Source organism: Podarcis tiliguerta, assembly GCF_965153285.1.
Source record: "Podarcis tiliguerta genome assembly, chromosome: 3".
Classification (NCBI taxonomy): Eukaryota; Metazoa; Chordata; class Lepidosauria; order Squamata; family Lacertidae; genus Podarcis; species Podarcis tiliguerta.
In genome coordinates, this window is record NC_139536.1 from 24147894 (window position 1) to 24165792 (window position 17899).

Consider the following 17899-nt stretch of genomic DNA (forward strand, 5'->3'; position numbering starts at 1 on the left):
GGTAAAAAAGGACCTCTGGATGGTTAAGTCCAGTCAAATTCAACTATGGAATGTAGCGCTCACCTCTACTTTCAGGCCAAGGGACAGCTTTTCTGGGTCATGTGGCCAGCATGACTGAACCGCTTCTGGTGCACGGAGCACCGTGATGAGTGTCAGAGCACATGGAAACACCATTTACCTTCCCGCTGCAGCGGTACCTATTTATCCACTTGTGCTGGTATGCTTTCAAACTGCTAGGTTGGCAGCCCGTCACTTGGATTTGAACTGCTGACCTTACGATCAGCAAGCCCATGAGCCTCAGTGGTTTAGACCACAGCGCCACTCATGCCCTTTGTGCTAGAGAGCTGTAATGCAAGGCATAAGATCTTTATTAGGCCTGATGCAGCAAGGGCAATGCATGTATGAAGTAAAATAGGTCTCTATGCATTTATCCATCTGGACTCCACTCTTCTTTATGATGTTCACTATAGCTCAGTCGGTAGAGCATGAGACTCTTAATCTTGGGGTTGTGAGTTCAAGCCTCACATTGGGTGAAAGATTCCTGCATTGCCATGGGGTTGGACTAGATGATCCTCATAGTCCCTTCCAACTCTACAATTCTGTGATTCTGTGGTTTGTGTTTGAAAAGCTATACTGCTTTTATATTGTCAGTGTCAGCTTTGAAGACTGACCATCATGAAAAAGCCTTTGCATTCAACAGCAGTGTTTTAGAGAGTGTGTGTGGATCTAGCCACTTCACAAATGGGGTCACATAGCAATAATTGGTTCAGTGAGGGAGCTACAGCAGCTTCAAATGTAGTTGCCTCTGTTTTCACCATTAATGAATTGGCTCCCTTGTATGACTTTATTTAAAATTTACGTAAGACAAATAGTAAACCCCTCCAAAATGTGGATCTCTCTTGCAGGAAATTTAGTGATACTTAAGTCCTATTGAAATCAGTGTGGATCAAGTTAGTGGTGAGTAGCTTAAGCCCCATCAATTTCAAAGGGGCTTAACTGTGACTAATTTGCTGGGGGTAGTTAGAGTGAGGATGGACTTTGCTAAGAAAGAAAGGAACATATTTCAGACGCATAGCTTCCAAATGCAGAGTTATGCAACAGAATCCATGGATAAATGACAATTTTGCAGTCTGCTAGACAACAGAATAGGTTAAGGAGCCCCGCTGCTAAATCCGGAGCACTTAAGTAGCCTTTCCACATTTTTCATCCAGAAGCCGGTGGAAATATTGCAAGGCTTGATCTGTTAACCATTTGAATCTGGGAATTTCAAAAAGGTGGTCCTTCGCTTTTGGCCCCGGCGCTATGTGCAACTGCAATTCCTCCTCTCACTCAGTTGAAACAGCAAGGGGCTTCTCCAAGCAGTCTCGAATATTTTTTGTTTCTTATTGTTCTAAGTCTTGACCTCCTGCTTCATCAATCTTGTCCAGACAGACTTTAATTTGTAACATGCTGCTGGCTATCCATTCCCTTTCCAACTTCTGCCTCCCCCACCCCACCCCACCCCCGAATTTGGATGACCCTGTTGTCTTCCTGCAGCCGTCCTGACTTGAGAAATATATGGAAAGAAAACAAAAATTATTGTTTCTAGGAGAGCGCAGGGGAAGATGGGGGAGGCGCCTGGCTTTTGTGCCAAAGAGTAGGTGAATTAGTGTAGAAAGTGCATTGTGATGCGGTTTGCCTGCCTCTTTCAGAAAGTTCTCTCTCTCTCTCTTTCCCTCTTTCGCTCTCTCGCTGCTTTGGGACTGGATGGAGAGCTCACACAGCCTGGCTCCGGCCCCGGAGTCCCTGCTCCTGTTTAATATTCTACTTGCTCCACTGATGTTGTGCTTGGCTCCTGTGGGACTGCAACTCACGGCTTGAAACCGGAGCCAATTTTCTGTCTTAATCTCCGTGTTTTGACTGGAGGCAGATCCAGTTCAGCCCAATCGGGGCTGGTGGAAACAACTACCTAAGAGTCTCGCTCTGTTTCGCTTGGGGAAGGAAAAAAGAAGGGAGGAGGAGTAGGAGGAGTGGGGAAAGAAAGGGGGAAAAAAAGAAAAGCCAGCCTGCCTGCTTGCCTGCCACACATAAGAAACACATGCAGGCAATGTCGTTGGCGAGGTCGCCGCGTTTGCGCGAGTGAGAAGGCAGAGTATGCGGAGAGAATAAAGTGATCGTCTGACAATCTGCGAGCATCCCTCGGATCGGTTTGTTGGCACTTTCTTCTTTCGGGAAAGGAAGAGGGGATCGCCGCTGAGCCGGAGCGCAGAGAGCAGCGGCGAAGGGATTTGGGGGGCAGCCAGTCAGCAAGCAAGCAAGCAAGAGGCGGCGGGGAGGGGTGGGGTGGGGAGAAGACTTGCCTTTCCGAGTGGAAGGGGCTGCGGCGCTGCTCCGAGCTCACTTACCTGGAAGTAAGGCCCCCCGGAATCCGCGGCACTTACTTCCAAGCAAGTGCGTTTGGAGAGGGGCGCGCGGAGAAGGTCAGCTCTTGGGTCTGGTGCCCCCCGCGCGCGCTCCTTCAGCAGGAGCGTGTGTGGTCCCAGGGCAGCTGGGAGTGTGAGCCAGAATCCGTGCCAAGCGAAGACAAGGAAGGCGAAGGGGGAATGCTCCCGAGCGCGTGAAACCTGGAGCGCGTGAGTGCGAGAGGGCAAAACCTGGGTGAGAAAAGGCAAAGCAATAGGCTGGGCTGGAGAGAGAGAGAGAGGATCCCTCGGTGGCAGCGGCAGATGCCAGGCAGACTGCGGGGCGCAGGCACGCAATGGCCGCTGCTGCCGCTCGGGCAAGGCAGGGCAGGGCAGGGCAAGGGGCGGGCGGCTGCTTGCCTGCCTGACCTGACGGGTCGCGCTCTACCTTTGTCTCCACTTGCAGATCGGAGGCGCCGCGATGACTCTGGTGCTGCCCCTGAGCAGCTTCTGCGAGCCCATTGTCTCCTCCGAAGGAGCCGCCGAGTTCCAGCCGCTGTGGGAGTCGCGCTGTTGCAGCAAGAGCAGCCCCGCCTCGGATGCAGCCGCCGCCGCCGCCAGCAGCAGCAGCAGCAGCAACCCGGGCCAAGCGCAGCCGCTGCCGCCGCCGCCGAGCAACGACAGCAGGGCAGCGGCTGGGCAGCCCCCGGCGCCAGGTAAGGAGGTGGCTCAGGGCTTGCAGTCGGTTGCATCAGCATCAAACCACCATCTCCGGCTTCTTTCTCCAAAATCACAACAGTGGTGTGTGTGTAAGTCAGTAGTCATCCTTGGATGCTTACCCGAAAGAGATGTGGGCAATATATGGCCTCCCCCCTGAGCGCGCGCCGTGTTATCCTCATAACAACCCCTCGAGGTAGGTCAGGGAGGGACTGAGGGCTCAAGGTCACCCAGTGAATCCTGCGCTGTATAAGGGTCTAAATGCCCACCTTGTCCAGTATCCTCTTTCCAACAGGGGCAAACAAGATGTTCCTGGAAAGCTGGTGGCCAGGTCTGAAGATAAGAACCTCCCATTGTTGTTGTCCTCCTCTGGTACACAAGAAGGACTCTATCTCTGCACTTGAAGGCTTTGTTCCGTTATCAGGGCTGCTCCTGCCGCTCTGCTCTGTAAGCAAAAGTGTCAGGGCAAAGGCATCTGTGCAGGAATCTTTTGCGGCCACTTAGAACTGCCTTAAAGGATTAGCATTTTAGTTATCTGGGGAGGCTAGTTTTGCACCACCTGCTCCAATGCACTTTTGCAGGTGTTAAGATCTCACTCTGAGCCCCTCCGGTGTGGGAGATAAGTGTGGGACAAAGACTGAAGGTGCCCTGACTCAAACCAGAGGAAATAGATGCTTTGCAGTGGCTGGCTTTGAAAAGAAAAGAAAAAAATCAAAGAGACTCACCAAATCCCAGAGCTTGCTTTTGGTGGTACAGAGGAGTCCCAGAGCATAAGAGGGAATAATAAAGACAAAAGAGTGTCTTTGGGGCATAGTCCTCACAGAGAGAAGATGAAGCGACAAATATGTGTCTAGATGATGCTACTTCAGGCTAGGGGTAGGAATTAACATGACTGATGTTCAGAGGTAACACACACACACACACACACAGAGAGAGAGAGAGAGAGAGAGAGAGAGAGAGAGACTGAGACTCCAGGTAGATAATCTGGGATGCCATTCAGATCAACTGTAGGTCATTGCTCTCCCTGACATGCCTCTTTTTGGTAGGACTTTATTTTTTGGCCCCAGGGAGTGGCGAATGGACATGAACTTAATCACAAGAGCTCCTACCTGCAGCCTGAAGTGATATGGTCTAGAGGTGATTTTACTACCCCATCATGCATCTGAGAACCAGTCTTCTGTATTTGCAGTCTCTTAGTGCACACAGAGTATCCTTTCCACATCGCTGAAGGCCTTACACATTATGTCAATTGGGTGGCTGTCAATATATATTATTTTAAAATGTAGACCTAGGCATGGCTTGTGGGAGATTTCCACTGAGGCTACAGTGCACAGGGCAGGGGAGGTCTAACCTTTTTCTCCCCAAGTCCACTCCTGGAGGAGGGAAAATCCCTTCACTGCAAAAAGACATAGAAAAAAGTTTCCATTGATGCACATGAAAATCCAGTCCCTGCTCCTACATACCTAGGATTAAATTGCCACCCCCCATATGCCTGCAAGCTGCACAATTAATATAACATGTAACATGTAGGCCCTAGGGTTCCACAACATCCTATCTGCAATCTGAGTTCAGGACAAAACTTTGTGGATTTCAGGGACAATGCTACGATTTATAGGAAGATTCGAATACATCATGGTCCCATGGTCTAGACCAGCCTTTGCTAACCTGGTGCCCTCCAGATGTTTTGGACTACAACCCCCCCAGCCCCATCCAGTTGTCAGAAGTTGGTCTAGATGAGAAGTTGGTCTAGATAATCCCCTCTCGTTCTATTCGTATGCACACAACAAGAGAAGTATGGAACTGCTTGTGGAATTGTGGTTTATTCTAGCCAAAGTTACTTAAAACAAATCAGGGTCGGACAGATCCAGTTTTGTTGAATAATTCTGCTTAAAATTAAAACTCCCCAGATGTTGATGTAAATGTGGAGCTGTGGATAGTTATGAAATAAAATTGGAAGCTTTTAAAGCACCACCTCTTGAATACAAAGAAGGTTGCAAGGAGAGTGGAGTGCATGAGCCCAAAATTACCCAAAGAGATTGTTCCTGATCACTTAGCCATGGTTTAGATGATCATCTAAACTTGGATACGCTAGGCTAGGGTTTCTCAAACTTGAGTCTCCAACTGTTGTTGGACTACAACTCCCATCATCCCTAGCTAGCAGGTCAGGGATGATGGGAGCTGTAGTCCAACAACAGCTAGAGACTCAAGTTTGAGAAACACTCTGCTAGGCCTTACTTACAAGTAACTATAGATGTGGAAGGGCAAATTGTGTTTCCTTCAGCGTGTTTAGAGACACTGAGCCTGCATATGCACCATACAGTTAAAGCCCACACACCCTCAAAAGGATCCTGGGAACTGTAATTTACCCCTCACAGAGCTACAATTCCCAGCACCCTTAACATACTATCGTTTCCAGGATTCTTGGTGTGGGTGTGTGCACTTTTAATATATGGTGCGTATGCAGCCTTAGTCTGCTTTGCTTTGAAATGCCATTCTTTGGCTATCTAAAAAGGCCTGGTTCTAAATATATTTGAGAAAAAGCCGGGGGGGGGGAGGTTAAGATTAAAATTCTAAATTGATAACAGTAACTGTAGACTAGCTAGTTTTCACTACTGGTGATTGCTTAAATGTTTTTATATTTTGCCTGCAGCCATTGCATGAGCTTGTTGGCTAACTGTCAGTACAGTCCTTTTTAATAAACTAACTAACTAACTAACTAACTAACTAACTAAGTCACTAACTAACATGCCACATGTAGACTTGGGGGGTGTTCTGCTGCAAAGGAAACTAGATGCCACCCGGTTTGTCTTGCACATCATTTATTGGAGGTTGAAATTAACACTAGGAGGAAAATGCAATAAACCCCAAACAGGTGGCCATATTAAGTGCTAGGCAGTAATTAAAATTTCACTCTCAATGGTAGCATATGGTTTGATTGGAGTATTGTGACCCAGGCTAGATTACAGTATCCATTGGTCTCAAAAGAGCTCAAAGTAATTACATTTTTGGCTACCTGTTCCAAATAACTTCCTTTCTATTGGGCTTAAAGGGCACCATCCCAAGTTGGTTATTACAGCAAATTATGCTTATTTGATAAATAAATTACAAATTGGATTTGTCTTCCCATGAGCCCAGCATTTTTTTCTTGCCAGAGGAGGGTGATGTAAGTGTACTGTTGTTAAGAATTGAATTTTTTGGGGGGAAGGGGTGACTAAAAAAAGCTCTGGCACTTTAGTTATTAAAATCAAATTCTTGATTAACGTAGCATTAATTTTCACAGGTAGCAGCCCACTTAACTACATCCATTAATAATTCCCCTTCCCAATAATTTGGAGAGTTGTCTCAGCCTTTTCCAAGAAAGTTAAGCCAAACTTATAAATCTTTAGCAACTAATGCTTATGCTACCAATGCATTAAACTTAATCAGCCCTGTCTAATTCCTCGAACTACTACAGAGTGTAGTCATGAACGTTGCAGTTTTTCAAATGGCTTGAACAGAGAGAGTGAATGTTTCCTTGAACTCAGGTATGCAGAGGGTGCTTGTGACAACTGTGCTTAAATAAACAGACTTGTTTCCTAAACGGTCTTGCAGCACAACCCTTCATTGCCTACAGCATTTTCTCACAAAAACTATTATTAAACTGAATTTCTGTTTTGTTAATGCTATATAAGCATGTAAAGAAATATGTAGTAGAGTTCTGATGCACTGGGGAAGAAACGGATAAGGCTTTTCTTCTACTTTTTGTTTTTTGGAGTGGGGGGGATCTCAGACAGATTGCTACATGCTATTTATTTTCTCACAGGATCTCACCACAGAGGAATTTCAAATCCTGTAACAACATCCAAGATCACGTACTTTAAAAGGAAATATGTGGAAGAGGAGGACTTCCACCCCCCACTCAGCAGCTGTACACCTAAAGTAAGTTTCAGAGAGCGATCTTTAGGAATCTGCCTTGAAGCCGAATGCAACATACATGCGGATCCCAGCTAGCAATCAACCCAATATGGACGTAATCCATGTGTGTGCCTTCAGACTCTACTGTGTTCCACTGCTTGTATCTGAAAATACTCCACCTGGGTTACGTCCATATTTCAGTTCCTGTTTCTTTCTTTCTTTTTTGTTTTGTTTTAAATACCGTATTTTTTGCTCTATAAGACTCACTTTTTCCATCCTAAAAAGTAAGGGGAAATGTTTGTGCGTCTTATGGAGCGAATGCAGGCTGCGCAGCTATCCCAGAAGCCAGAACAGCAAAAGGGATTGCTGCTTCTGCTGCGCAGCGATCCCTCTTGCTGTTCTGGCTTCTGAGATTCAGAATATTTTTTTTCTTGTTTCCCTCCTCCAAAAACTAGGTGCGTCTTGTGGTCTGGTGCGTCTTATAGAGCGAAAAATACGGGTATATCTGTATCTGCTTTCCCTCCACTTGCACTCAACTAGTATGATGAATGGAATAGCTGTCACTTTTGCTTTTTTTACAACAATCAGATATAGACACCCTGAACGCTTATACAGTCGTATCTTGGTTGACGAACGCCTTGCGAGTCAAACGTTTTGGCTTCCAAACGCTGCAATTCCAGAAGTGAGTGTTCCAGTTTGCGAACATTCTTTGGAACCCGAACATCCGACACAGCTTCTGATTGGCTGCAGGAGCTTCCTGCAGCCAATTGGAAACCATGCCTTGGTTTCCGAATGCTTTGGAAGTCGAACGGACTTCTGGAATGGATTCTGTTCGACTTTCGAGGTACGACTGTATACCCAATGAGTCTTGGAGCACATTTCCTTTTTGTAATGCATTGCATTTCATTTATTGCCTATATTTCATTTTCCCATTCCTGGGAAGAACCCAAAGTGGTCCATAGCAAGCACCTCTGTTAAGACAACATATCAGAATAATCAATATATTAAAACATAGCACATGTAAAAATATAACACAAATTAAAGTCACATACATCTCTAAACTATAGTACAGCAAACCTATTAAATCCATACAAATTAATTCAATAATAAGGTTCCTCCTTCATGTCACCATTCAGTGTCTCCATACTTAGCTTTGTGTGTACACAGAAGGGAGCTACTTCTCTGTGGGATGATCCCATGTCTCTGAACAATGCATCTGAATAGTCTTCCAGCCATGTGCTCTAAACTTCCATGCTCTCAGGTTCATGCTGGATGAGGCAGATGAAACCTGGGTTGGCCCTCACTGGGACACTCCTGGCATTCTTCTTGCTGCTCCCGATCTGCTGGATGGCAAATGCCCATGGTGTCCAAGGGAAACAGGAGTAAAACAGGAGTAAAACAGAACAAACAGCTGTGTCCCTGGCTTCCACCTTTGCAATCCACCACTGCTACCACTCCCAATTCTGCTGCATTGCATGATCTTCCTCCCCCACAATATTGAATCCCCATTACCTAGCAGATAAAGATGCTGGTAGCCAAAGACATTTCGGAGGCTGGGGCAAAGCATACAAATGTCACCTTGTTCAATGGCATGAAATATATATATATATATATGTGTGTGTGTGTGTGTGTATAAAATAGCCAACAAAACAATTGAGAATTTGCTGTTATTTAATGGTGCCCCCAAATCTACCGACTGATGTAGGCTGCTTCGCCTGGCCTAAATTGTAGGATGAAACTTGGGCAAAATATCCTGGGTAAGTCTGACTGATCCCATTTAGATAAATCTGGGAAATGCCTGGTCCAGATTTTACTGATGGTGAGGGAAGGAATGGGATGGAAGCATGGGAAGATCCTGAATCCAGGTGTCCAGATGCCAGATGTCCAAGCTAAATCTCAACTCAGCCAAAAACACATTGGACAGCCTTAACCTTCAGCTGCAGCTCCTTGCACCTAACTAGAGCCCACCTTAAGGGGTTGTTGTAAGAATCATGAGAGCCAGTTTACATCTTAGAATGGCTGTGCATTGGTGGACAGGAAGCAATTGCAGACGGAAGGAAGTTTACAAAAAGGGGTTTTCCCCATCACTTTCTCCCCAGTGTCCTGCTCTGAGCCCCTTGAAAGCTTTTCTCGAGGGTCAGTGAATCCTCTTGAAGAGTAGGAATAGGGTTTGCAGACCCTGCTGAGGAGGGAGCAGAATTCACCCCTAACTGATCAGAGTAGAGCCAGCTTCTATGACTTTTAGTATATATTTTGTCTTTTTTATGCTGCGAACTGCCCTGAGATCTATGGACAAAGGGCGTATACAAATTTAATTGATATTGATAATGATAATAATTCTCCTTCCATAGCATCCAGTTGTGCCCCCTTCTGCTATTGTTCAAGGGTTAGGTGTTTATTTATTGTGACAGGCCATTGCTTTACATTTTACTCTGCTGAAGGCTCAGCAATTCAGATAGCCACAATAACATTAAAAAGCAACTTTGTTTTCCATTTACATACTATTTTTCATTGGGACACGTAGCAAATGCTGCTGTTGTTGCAGTCCTTGTTACTATATCCCACAAATTCTATTTGTGGCAAAACGTCTGCAAAGGGAAGTTTTAATGTAATATGTAGCTTTGCTTCACCATACTCATGAAACTCCAGAGCAAGAAAAAAACAACAAACCACCACCACATATACCTGTATCCAGTTCCTGATGGCATTAGCTGAAATATGAAATGTTTGAGAGACAATGGGCTAAAAAACTGAAACAAAAACATGTGACTTTGTTCCCCAAAAGCAGATTTACAGAATAGCTCATCATAGTGAATGAAAAAAAAAGGAATACTGTATAGCTAAAAGTGCCACTGTAAAGGAATAGTCCTGAAGATCACTCCCAGTGGATATCAAACTTTCTAGTTTCTGAATCATAGTAGGTGCCAGTATTAGGAAAGCAGTGTTTTACAGAATACTCCCTGTTTAGATATACAGTTCTTACCTAATTTATTGTTCACTCCCACTCCTCATGAGATCAGGTAGCAATTTTGCAGACCTTGCAACTTAGATCTTTCTTTTCAGCCTACTGAAAATATACTACGGAGAGCAAATTAATGTATAAGAGCATTGCAAGCTTGCCATATTGCCCAGACATCTGGAAAATTAAGCTTTAAGCCCAGGGGAATGTTGGATTCTATGCTTCATGTGCATCATGACCTTTTTGCTAAGTAAGGTTGCCAAATGTGATGGTGATTTTTGTAAAGCAGATAGTTTTCCACTGGGAACTGGACAGAGACCAGCAGATAGTTTCACAGAAAGCTTTGCAGCCTGCCAGATATTTGTTGGTTTCTAGTCATGGCAATAGTGACTGCAATTGAGCCAGGGACTATGAGAAGTCTTTTTAAAAAAACAAAAAAAACCCACCACTGAGTGCATACAATGAACTTCTTGTATAAAACTGTGTTTATTTCAGAAACAATATTTCTGAAGCAGGGTAACCAATTACCGTATTTTTCGCTCTATAAGACACACCAGACCATAAGACGCAACTAGTTTTTGGAGGAGGAAAACAAGAAAAAAAATATTCTGAATCTCAGAAGCCAGAACAACAAGAGGGATCGCTGTGCAGTGAAAGCAGCAACCCCTCTTGCTGTTCTGGCTTCTGGGATAGCTGCGCAGCCTGCATTTGCTCCATAAGACGCACACACATTTCCCCTTACTTTTTAGGATGGAAAAAGTGAGTCTTATAGAGCAAAAAATACGGTACTTCACCTTTTTTTCACTTATAGCGTGCTTTTTTTTTGCATTGCATATTTCCCCTAGAAATAGCCGTTTGTTAGAAATTAATAATGAATTCCGTTTCAAAGTGGGATAGTGCAAAGCCTGGAACTAGTTTCTAAAGCACCAGAAGTGTTGTCAAGATGCACAGAAGGTTTTGCTCAAAGGGAAAGGATGCTGCATTGTTTTGAGAGAGGCTATGAGAAAAATGGACCGTTGGAAAATAGCCTTATTATCTCCATAGGAAAGATTTTTCCTCTCTGCCAAAATTCTTTGGCCACAAGGGAAAATCGGAACAAGAAAAACAAGACACAGAGAGGAATATCTTTTTCTTCTCATACAATATTTGCGTATGTTTGGCTTATCTTAATCTATCAAGAGAGGAAGAAAGGAGGCAATGGTGCCAAGAGCAAATCTATGGGCTGGTAGCCCACGCTTCCTTCACCAAGGCTTCTGAACTTGAAGAAATTCTACTCTAGCCTGCTGCATAAAGAAATAGATGACATCACTTCCTGTTTTCTGTATCTGCTTCTGCTCCTATGCAAATAGCAAGAAGCCGCTTCACAAAACAGGAAGTGACAGTGTACCTTCAGGTGGCAGGAAGAAAACAGGGCAGGGGCTAACGACCACCAGAGACAACAGCAGCAGATGATGGGGCAGAAGGTTGCAGCAGGAAACAGGCACAGTGACAGAACTTGTCAAAGAATTTTGGATTTGATGTCCCGCTTTATCACTACCCGAAGGAGTCTCAAAGCAGCTAACATTCTCCTTTCCCTTCCTCCCCCACAACAAACACTCTGTGAGGTGAGTGGGGCTGAGAGACTTCAGAGAAGTGTGACTAGCCTAAGGTCACCTAGCAGTTGCATGTGGAGGAGCGGGGAAGCGAACCCGGTTCACCAGATTACGAGTCCACCGCTCTTAACCACTACACCATGCTGCCTCTCACAGCTGACACCAGTTGCCACATTACTTTTTCTTTCTTTTTAAAATACAATTTGTTTTTTGTGGGTTAAGGAGGTTGGGTATGCTGCTCAGTGAAGCACCAGTGGAGATTCTAGGCATATCCATCACCATCCTTTCCCTGGAATGCTTCTTGGATCCCTCTAGAAAACCATTAGGGAAGGGACTGCAGTGAAAAGGGGAACATCTTCCCGCTTTTCCAGCATGAATTCCTGCGGGATTGCAGTCCCTTTGGCAAACAGAAGGACAGCTCTATGCCTTATGATAGGGACATATAGATACCTAAGGGTTGCTGAGTTCATAGTATCAGAATTGTAGTGCTGGATGGCACCCCAAGGACCAGCTAGTTCAGCCCTCTGCAATGCAGGAATCTGAACTAAACCATACACAACAGACAGCCTCTGCTTAACCTCTGCTTAAAAAACTCCAAGGAAGGAAAGTCTCTTGAGAGTCTGTTATGGATATGAAATTAGCCTGTGTATTAGAAATTAGCCTGTGTATTATAAGGAAAGAAGCTTTTTCCCAGATAAAAACATCTCTGGTTAAATTAACCCTCTGGTTAATTCACGTTCCTGCAAATCTCATTTGAGTCATTTCTTCATTAGAAATATTTTTCCCCTGCCATGGAAGCTAACGATTGTTGGAGGAAGTATGGTACTGCTCAAAAGTACAGATAATTTTTGGTTTGTTTCAGTTTTTCCCCTTTCTGCATATACACTATTCTCCACAAGGACACAGTTTGGCTCAAGAAGATTCCTCACAGCTGAACTAACATTGAAAAATGTCAATATCCCAGCACCGGAAACACAGGAACATAGGTTGCTGCCTTATTATAATTCAGACTGTTGGTTCATCCAGCTCATTACACTGCCCGGCAGCAGCTGTCCAGGGTTTCAGACAGAAGTCTTTCCCCAGTGCTACCTGGAGATGCCTGGGATTGAACCTGGGACCTTCTGCGTGCAAAAGAGATGCTCTACCATTAGGCTACAGCCCTTCTCCTGGGACCATAGGGTCTCGATTCCTTCAGATCTTGGCTATTGACTAACTAGCTTTCCTGGGCTGCACTTTGGTAATGACAAGCCCACTAATCAGCTACTGGTTTGGGGGAGTTGAATGTGCTAGAGGGCAGAGCAGAGGGGTCTTAAAACAGGCATGTTCAAAGTCCGTTTCAGGGACCTAATCCGGCCTGCTGGTGCAATCTCTGCCCCTGTGGCAGTTTATTTCCTGGGGGGAAATCCCCCCAAAAGCTCAACAACTTCAATCCTCAAAGAAGCTCAACAACTTTGGGGTAAATTTGTAAAAAAAGACTCAACAACTTTGGGGTAAAATTGTAAAACTTCAATCCTAAAAAAAAGGTCAATAACTATGGCCGGCCCTCATGCATGTTCACTTCATTAAATCTGGCCCTCTTTGAAAAAAGTTTGGGCACCCCTGTCTTAAAATAAATATGACTGCCCTAAGTGTTAAATGATGGTCAGACAGGTAGAATCTCAACAACATGTTTCAGCTGACCTGCATTACACCCATCTTAATAATAATAATAATTATTTATTTATACCCCACTGATCTGGCTGGGTTTCCCCAGCCACTTTGGGCGGCTCCCAACAGAATATTAATAATTTGTTGTTGTTATCCCCTCTCTCTTTCATCTGTAGACGATATCCGTCTTTGAGGAGCGGGCGCATATCCTTTACATGTCTTTGGAAAAACTGAAGTACATTGACGACCCCGAAGTCTACTTAAGGAGATCCGTCCTCATAAACAATTTAATGAAGAGAATTCATGGGGAAATTATCATGCAAAACAACTGGTGTTTCCCTGCTTGCTCCTTTGGGGGGGCCTCTGCCCAGGAGTGGTTTGTTTCTCATGACTGTCCTTATAGAAAACGCCTTCGGATGGCAAGGGAGGACTGCGAAAAGATCCACACCTGCTGTTTTTACCAAGAATGCAGCAGCCACTATTTAAGTTTGCCATTGTCTGCTAATTCTGCAATGGGAAATTCCTCTTCTTCTTCTTCTTCTTCCTCCTCCTCCTCCTCCTCTTCCTCCTCCTCCTCTTCCTCCTCGATATCTATGCCAAGTTGTTCCCAACAGGCGGAATATGGTGTTGGCAGCACCCCAGTTTACCGGAGCGATGATCAGATACACATCAATGAAATTTTCATTACTAATGCTGGGCTGCATGGGAACCAGGACAAGACCGTATTAACCAATGAGAAAGGAAGCCACGATATAGAACGAGACCGTGCCTCAGATTGGGAGCCTATGAAAAGCGACCATGGCATTGCATGTAAAAGCAAATGTTATGATTATTTTGAGACGGGGCGTGCTGACAAGAGCAACATGAACGAATCTTGGAAGAAATCCTTACGAAAAAGGGAATGCTTACCAGGTGGCAAAATATGTTGCAGTAAAGGAAGTAAAATATGAACCACCTTCCTAATAACTGCAGTTCTAAAGCACGCACAAGCATGTTGAATTTGTCGAACAATATTTCATTCCGGATGAATTTTTCTGATAGTTTTATACAGCCAATACAATCATATCACAAGCTTCATGGATAGTTTAAAGGACTTGGCAGCAGAGTGCGTTGGAGTGTATGTATGTATGGTCTGCATCGCAGAGCTATTGATACATATATGGAATCTTCATAAAGAGCTCAGTTGAATTGCAATGTGTATTTTAGCTTTTGTTGCTGAGGAAAACCAATAAACCAGACGGAGAAAACACACAACCCTTTTCACCTAGTCCCCTGGGGAGTCTGACATGTATTAAGAGGAATCTCCTTTGTGCGTATCAATTAATTATATATCTGATAAACAAATTATTACCAGCAAAGGGGGAGGTCTACTTCTTGCCCAAGAATAATGGCCGTGAGAAAGACTAGGGAGAGTTGAAGAGGAAAACACCCATATCGTTATCTAGTATTGATACCATTCAGATGTATTTATGTGTCTGGTTCAGCTGACCCAACTGGTTGCAATAAGACCTTTTATGGAATCTTAATCAGAAGCAAACAGTTCCAGCACATGCACAGTTTTCAGCTAAGCTGCGAGAATGAGCGAGCCTTATGGTGGTTTGTTGCTATAAAGGGCAGAATTTCTTTGGTGCCTTACTTTTTAATCTTAATTTTTCCAGGGTGAAAATTAAGTTGTTGTTGTTTTTTAAAAAACAAACAAACAAACGAAAACAAAAACAGCTTCAGCAGGGATGTAACCTAAACAGGAAATAAAATAATAATAACAGGGTGGATCAAATATTATTAGAAACCTGTATCCTTTGAAATACTGTGTTTGATTTCCTATTCAAATGCATCTATTCTTCGTTTTTGCTCAATTGCTTTTTGATTTGCCATAGTTAGGAAGGACTGAAGAAGAAAAAGAAACAATAGAGACATGTCTCTTGTAAACAAGCATTAGCTGCTTGAACATTTCTATGGCAACTGTCTGTTGCTGTGATTTTTCCCTTTTTTTTCCTGGTATAATGAAGTTCATGAACCAGTGGCATGCTTTATACTTTATTCTGTTTCACATCATTTTCTCTCTTTAAAATTGTAAAGAGCATGTACTGGGGTTTCATATAACTTTAGGGTTTTTTTTTTTATTTTGGGGAAGAAAAGCACAATGTTACTAAATGATGTGGTGATATAAGATTTTATCTGAAATGAATGTAAGGGTTTTATTTTTATTTTTTAAAGATTATCTTGGAGAAACAGGGGGGATAATCTTCAATTGTAAGAAGCACATTTTGTTCATTTTCAGGTGTCTTCAATTTAAAACTCACATTTTGAGCAGGATCTGGCTGAAGTTCAGCCTGTTTGAATCCCACACGTAACAGGGGGAGGGTTAGGCACACCATGAATGTTGCCCCACTGAAATCGCCAAGATATTTTGATTGCTGAAAGAACCAACCAACCAGATGGGGGGGGGGGGACACTCAACTCTTTACATTTATCCTCCCCACAGGAGAGCAAGACCTGAATTAAGAGCAATCTTAATTTTAGCACAACGCTTAACTTTGACTGAATCTTGCCCTTGTTTTTGTTTAGGGGCAAATGAAGAGCTTCCTTTAACTGAGACTTAATCTATGTTTCAGTCACCACAGAATTCCAAATTCTCAGCATGGTGTATTCAATTGTAACCTCCCGCCACACACCCCACACAAAAGAAAGAGGGGGGTGTTTGATCTTCAAGGCCTGTTTGCTGTTCCCTTAAACCTCTGTTTTTTATTCCCAGTGCAATAGCCACATGGATTACTCAAATAACTATGGGCACTTCCAGATTGTGCTATTTTCAAGTGGGATTCAATCATGTACCAGCAAATTCAGGTTGTGCTGTTGATTTAACCTGCAAATCCCCCACCTGCAAATTCAGACGTTTTGTGATATGGAAAGTGATGGGGAAATGTGCTGGAAAACGTCTAACCTACCCGTAAACAAATTGGGATGAAGTCACAATAAATAGGTCATTGGAAAGTGACTTCCATAGTATCTCTCAAATCTCTCATTCCTCACCCTACAGTCTACAGGTTGCAGACAAAGGGCCAAGTGAGGCTAACTAACTATTCAGCAGCTCCTGTTCCCCTATGGGCACACTTTTGATGCAGTTCTCAGCCAGGATGTGATGGGAAGGACTTCTGCCAGAGGGCTGCTGCCAGCCAGAGCATACAATATTTGGCAAGGTGGATACAGTGTCTGGCACAGTATAAGGCACTTCCTATGCTCAGGTTTGACCTGAGAACCATCCGACCTCATTGCAGATATGGAAGGTCCATTGTAGATCCCAGGGATTATCTGTATGGTGGTGGCCTAGGTACCTGCAACTAGCAACCAGTGAGAATTTCCCCTTGTTTTATTTTAACAATGGAACTGGGAGCTCACTGTAGGGACAAAGCTGAAAATGTGATAGGGATTTTAAACCAATTTGAAATATGTAGGATTCAGGAATGTGAGTGGGCAGTGCAGTGGGTGACCTTGCAGTGCCCTTGTCTGTTTGTGACACCCATGGGCCACCAGGTTAGCCAAGCTGTTATGCTTCCACATCTGCTGCAAGCCAGAGCTGAGCAGGGGAAGGAGGATAATATGGGTGGATTTTAACAGGGGTTCCAAATCTGAGAACATGGGACTAGTCATAGAACTACACAAGCAAGCAGATGGGGCAGGTGAGGGACACTCCAATAGCTGGGAAGGGATGCAAAGCAGTAAGCTCAACATCTTAGGAGCCAGCCATGAAGAACCAAGTCCTTGACCAGGGACAACTTCATTATGGATTTCAGTGTTTTCCTTTGTTCTGCTCCACCCACCCTCCTGCATTCTTTTTAAAACACCTAGGTGAGATTGTACAGTAGACCAACACATTCTGTTGTCATCGTTAACAGCTTGTCATTTGCATAAGGTATGATTGTGTTGAAGATATTTCTACCTTTCTTGGGTGTATTTCTTGGAAATACAAAGAAAATTCTGCAGAGAATTAAATATAACCTTTATCTATGCCAAAAGTAAGAAATTTGCAAGGATGATCAATTCTAATATTTTTTAAAAATTATCCTACCTTATTTCTCCAAGACAAAAGCATTTTTAAAAATTGCTATCGATATTAAATATAGGTCTCATTCATACAGTGTATGAGTAGGATCATTTAGTCATTTGTCCACATGGACCATTTTTTTAATTGCTGATTTTTCTTGTGTTTATATTCAGTTGAGAATAGAAAAATCTGTTCTTTTCCAATATATGTCAAACATCTGATGTTTTAAGCTTAGATATTTAGGTACTTGTATACTAAGTGGTGTTGTAGTAAAGTGAGTTTTTTTTCTTGATATATATTTATTAAAATGATTAAAAAAATCATTTTGATTTAAAACCTTTAAATGTGGTGGTTGTTTATTTCACCATCGAGAAACAGAATTTAAGTGAAATGTTTCTGTGGGCAAAATATATGGCTGATTCTGTTCCTTTTGGCTAGATCAACCCAAGGATTAAATTTCAGATCACTTTGGTATGTCAATCTATTATGCCCACTTTATATATCGATAAATGCCTCTTGCAGTTTGCAAGCACTGAGACTTTCCTGCTAAAACGGATAATCCCTCTTTCCCTTTTCCTTAATCTGATAATTGTTGGCAACATGTGTACATGAAAATTGCCCTGGATTTGGACAGCAAATTCCCTTCTTCTAATGTGAGGCTGCT

The 17899-nt window shown here is 43.5% G+C and overlaps 1 protein-coding gene across 1 annotated transcript in view; it reads left to right on the plus strand.

Moving 5' to 3' along the window:
• SERTAD4 (SERTA domain containing 4) overlaps positions 1-17579 on the plus strand; it is a 29204-nt gene extending 11625 nt beyond the window's left edge. Inside the window, exons 2-4 of the mRNA XM_083433134.1 lie at positions 2848-3097; positions 6901-7016; positions 13367-17579. Coding sequence (XP_083289260.1) covers positions 2863-3097; positions 6901-7016; positions 13367-14140 — 1125 coding nt within the window. The 5' untranslated portion in view covers positions 2848-2862 and the 3' untranslated portion in view covers positions 14141-17579. The remainder of the gene's footprint in view (positions 1-2847; positions 3098-6900; positions 7017-13366) is intronic.
• Positions 17580-17899: the final 320 nt, after the last annotated feature.